General features: G+C 39.3%; 1 protein-coding gene across 1 annotated transcript; it reads right to left on the reverse strand.

The window, feature by feature from the left end:
• Window positions 1-2,555: 2,555 nt before the first annotated feature.
• Window positions 2,556-4,096, reverse strand: LOC127074454 (uncharacterized). Its single transcript, XM_051015778.1, has one exon. It carries the CDS (start codon window positions 3,972-3,974, stop codon window positions 2,775-2,777), a length of 1,200 nt encoding a protein of 399 aa, XP_050871735.1. The 5' UTR covers window positions 3,975-4,096; the 3' UTR covers window positions 2,556-2,774.
• Window positions 4,097-4,706: the final 610 nt, after the last annotated feature.

Genomic DNA, 4,706 nt, shown 5'->3' on the forward strand with positions numbered 1-4,706 from the left:
ATGAAATGAATGACTTTACCATATCATGAATCATTGTATGAACATGTTTGAAAGAGATTGAAATGGATGGATTGGTGAACTAAATGATGAACTTAACACATGTCTAGGATTAACATGAATGATGAATAAGACCATGACTTGAATGATGGACAAGACAATGACTTGAGTGAACCAATAACATGAAATAAAGACCTTAGCAAGAACCAAGAAGAACAAAGAACTAGGACCTAAACAAGGATCCATGGACCAAACCAAAGGCATGATAAAGAATTTTAATGAAATAGACTTAAGCAACCCATGAACTAGGCACTAGGCATGAGTATAATTTAGTTGAAAGGCTATGAACGTGTACTTGGACTCTAACTAATGGACACAAGAACAAGATGAAAGGAATCAACACCAAGAAACCAACATGAATGGTCATGCACAAAAGGTTATTGAATAAACTCTAACCAAGCAAGAGAATCAAGCACCAATGGCCCGAAGGAGAATCATATAGAATTAGGGTTAGGAGGTCACACAAAGGGCATTAGGACCATATCTCCCCTGATTAGGGTTTCCATGAGGCATGCCCTTCAATCAAGGTCTTTGAATAAATCAAGATGCTTCACAAGAAACTAGGGTTTGAATGCCCCGAGGAGTCCCATGATGAAGTATTCTTGAATTCACATCTCAAAGATCAGGCCCATTAGGGTTTCACTTCCCCTATGTTCAGATGGAGAACCAAGTCACACCTTTAAGGTTTGATCCACACACAAATCCTAATTTTGCAAGACATAGAGCATTGAATATATAATGATCAACTATCAAGTATCAATAAATGAATGATGCATATGAATGAAATATGAATGTGTAAAGATGAATCTCAAGTTAAGGGTTGAGTGAAAAGATGAAAAGGGGAGGAAAAATTTTGGGGTATGACAATCACCATTGGGTCATCCTCGTGAGGGATCACTCTTTCAGCGTCTTTTTTAGAGAAGGTGATTGTGGCCTGATTGTCTATCTCTTCCATAGGCGACTCTTTTCTGATGTGCATCATAGTCTGGGCATATCTTTTTCTAGCCAAACTTGTTTCTCCCCCCCCCCCCACCGGAAAATCCTCCGACAATAGTGTTTAATGAGTGACGAGCCATGTGCTTACACTGGAGCGAGTCAGCAACCCCTACTATTGTCATCTGATTATTGATGACAATAATGTGCTCCTGTGTGTCAGTTTTACCATTGAAAGATACTATCAAGAGTGGCTTGAAGTTCTCCAGGGATTGATCATCTCAGATGGCTTCGGATAAAAGCTGAGAGTCTAGAGGCTCCTCCTATGTATCCCCTTCTTGAAGACTTTGTGTTTGCAATTGAGTGATATCTGGTGGTTGGGACAAATCGCTTCAACTGTGAGACGATCCCGACATAGTCCAGCTGAAATGTTAACGTTTTTTATGATAGTTTTGTGTGGCATGGGCAAGTTTTACCAAGGTCCCGCGGTGTGCGCCAAATGTTCTTGCTAAAAAACACTAAAAGGTTGACTTCCTTGTTCTAAGTCATGAGAGCCTAAAATGAACGGTTGAGGTGTTTGTTATGTATGTTAGTTTCGTTTTTGCTTGTCCTTTACCCTCCGAACATCCTCATATTTATATGTCTTCATCTCCTTCCCCTTTTCCCCACTTGACTCTACATGTTTTTCATAAATATTTCTGGCAGTAACCTCCGCTTCCTTATAATTGTCATGTAAAGTTCGCCCCTTCACTAAATATAACTCCCTTGCCATAATGCATCATCTTGTAATCGTTCTCTTATGACCCTTCAGATGACATCCTAGTCTTGTCATCATATCTGATTTGTACTAGTTGAATCATCTTTGGCTTATGGAAAGTCGGTTTCGTCCTGCTTACTCGGATAGCCTAACCGGATTCTGATTAGTAGATGACATCCTGACTATTCGATCGACTAACCCTACCATACTCGACTATCATACCAACTCGATCTCAAAGAACTTATGTATTCAAAATAGACTTCACCGATCTCATACCTCAGTTTGTCAACTAATTTTTCAAAATGTAAAAAATAAAAAAATTATCAAGAACAAACTTTTAAAAATTTCTTCATCCCTGATGCACAACTTTATTCTAATTTATCCATGGAACCATTGTTCAGCTAAGCTTCCCCAGACATCACGTGGTCCCTATCTTTGCTACTTTCCAAACATCACAACATTTTGGTGTGGCAACGCCTTTTCCCATCTTATTTCCGGATACCCCGTGTAAAATGTAACCATCTTTCTAAGCCAAACACAAACATATACATGTAGACCACACACATATCAATCTTTTTCTGTCTCTTTAAAGCTATACGACCAAAACCTTTGTGCCTATTGATTCTCCTTGTTTGCAAACTCCAAACATACTGTGCATGTCCCATTTCAAATTCCCAAGATATTATTCTAAAACGTCAAATTCAAAAGATTGTTATATTATAAAATCAGCTAAAAGATATAAAACCGACTCTCCCATTGTACATTGTAACAAGACAAATAAAACAAAAATACTCACACATAAAAAGAATTAGAGAAGTTGATATTAACATTTAATTGTTTATCATGAAATTACAGTTATTCAGGACAATAATGATCTTGAACATTACGCAGTTCAGAATGCATCTTGAACAAAGGAAATAAAAATATCTAGTAACTTATAAAGGAAATAAAAATAAAATTAATTAGTAATTTAGTATTAGCATTACCATCAAAATAAGAAAAAACTCCAGTTTTCAATTAGTAGCATTCATGACCGAGAAACCGATCCCACCAGTTTCTCAATGCTATGAACAAGTTCAGGTGACAGTTTCTTAACCGGTTTCCGTTCTTTCTTCTCGGGTCGAAAATCAAATCCTAAAGCCTCCGAAACCTCTTCGGAGCTCCACCCAGATTTCCGAAGCGAATCCGAAAATCGATCCACTTTCAATAAAAGAGCATCTAACACCGCTTGATTATCCAACATAACCATATCGCCTTCAAAAAAACCCGAACCAGAAGCTTCCACCATTTCGGTTATATCCGGTTCGCTCCACCCACCTTTTCTCAAAACCGACCCAATCTCTTCAACGTAATTCTCAACCCATTTCGGTACCTCAAACTTTATAATATCGAAAAACCTCTCCGGCGACTCTGCACGAGATGAAGAGCTTCTCCTCCGTCGATCAACCGCGGCGTCACTCCAGAACTCCACCCATCTTGGTGTCCTCCCTCCGGCGTCGAGGCTCCTCCGTGTGAAATTCACTTCTGCACAAACAGTGCTAACGCTCTTCTCTGTGACGGATCTCTGTTTCCTTAGAATCACAGGACCCGATAAAACTTCGGAGCTCCGATTCGGTGATTCGCGTTGGAAAAAATCTGATAAGTCGATTCCACAGCAGAAGATTCGATTCTCATCGACGTAAAAGACAGGGTTTCCGGCGAGAGAGGGGTTACATGGAATGTAGCAATGGTTAAAGATTGGGATCAATAATGGGGCTTTCTTCAAAGCGTTTCTTGCAACCCGCAAAGCTTTTTCGGGTTCGGAGGGTTTCGGACCCCAACACCGGGCCCACATCTCGTTCCTCGCGATTTGAAATGAAATAGCCGCCATAGGAAGATCCAGCGAGGCTCTAAGATGGAGGCGTGACCCGGTGGCGCGCCAGTCCGGGAATCCAGCTCCGACGGGTAAACCAGCGGTGAGAACAGCTCTGAGGTCTGGTGGGAAAACGAAACCAAACTCGGCTTCTATGCGTGCGAACTCGGCGTCGGAGAGACCTTGTTGGACCTGTATCCCTGAATTGCGGAGGTTTGTTATGATTTTATCGGCGAGAGGTGAGAATGAGAGAAGACCGTTACGTACGGTGGTGGTAGCGGCGATAGATGCGGCTCTGGCGGAGAGTCGTTTTAGACCGGCTAAGTGAGCCCGAGCCGGGTTCAGACCGGTCATTCTACGGTCCACATCGACCATTTTAAAAGTAGTATGCCTGTATAGCTAGTAGATTTTGTAAGTGTCTTAGTTGTGTTTTTCTACAATGGAAGAACTTTAAGATACTTTGCAGAGAAAGTTTGTTATTTATAGTAGTAAGCTAAAAGTGGAGTCCATGTTTTGTTTTGGATCTTTGTAAGAAGAGTTTTGTATATTTCCCATGTTACCCCTATGAGTTTAGTCAACACACTGTTTCAAATTTGATACTACTGGTAGTACAAGTATTAATGTATTTTTATGATGATAACTGAAATTTTGAACAACGGCTCAATTTTTCAGGGTCTTGTATCAAATGGGACGCATCTTTAATCAAAAATTATAAACCTAATAATTATAATTGGTTATCAGAAAGTTTATGTACTATCTAGTGTAGTACTAGTATAAACTACTTTATGGGCTATCGACTATTTTTTTTAGCAAACAAAGGAAAAAGCTAACCTATCATATGATGCAATGAGTATTTGCATGTGTTAATTAATTCATTGAACTTTTTTTTATCAATTTCATTAATTTTATGGATGTTGGGCTAATTTTTGTCTCTCGATTATTAGCAATGTATGACATGCATGTGGACTGCAAGTAATCATGCATTAGTTTGGCAAAGATTATTAAAGGCTATCTAAGCATACAAATACAGTCATAACGCGACATTGTTGATGTACTAATGTTATCTAAATATCTGATTTATTATAATTACTTGACTTTAATTCTTGT

Source organism: Lathyrus oleraceus, chromosome 4 (assembly GCF_024323335.1).
Source record: "Lathyrus oleraceus cultivar Zhongwan6 chromosome 4, CAAS_Psat_ZW6_1.0, whole genome shotgun sequence".
In the NCBI taxonomy this organism is placed as follows: Eukaryota; Viridiplantae; Streptophyta; class Magnoliopsida; order Fabales; family Fabaceae; genus Lathyrus; species Lathyrus oleraceus.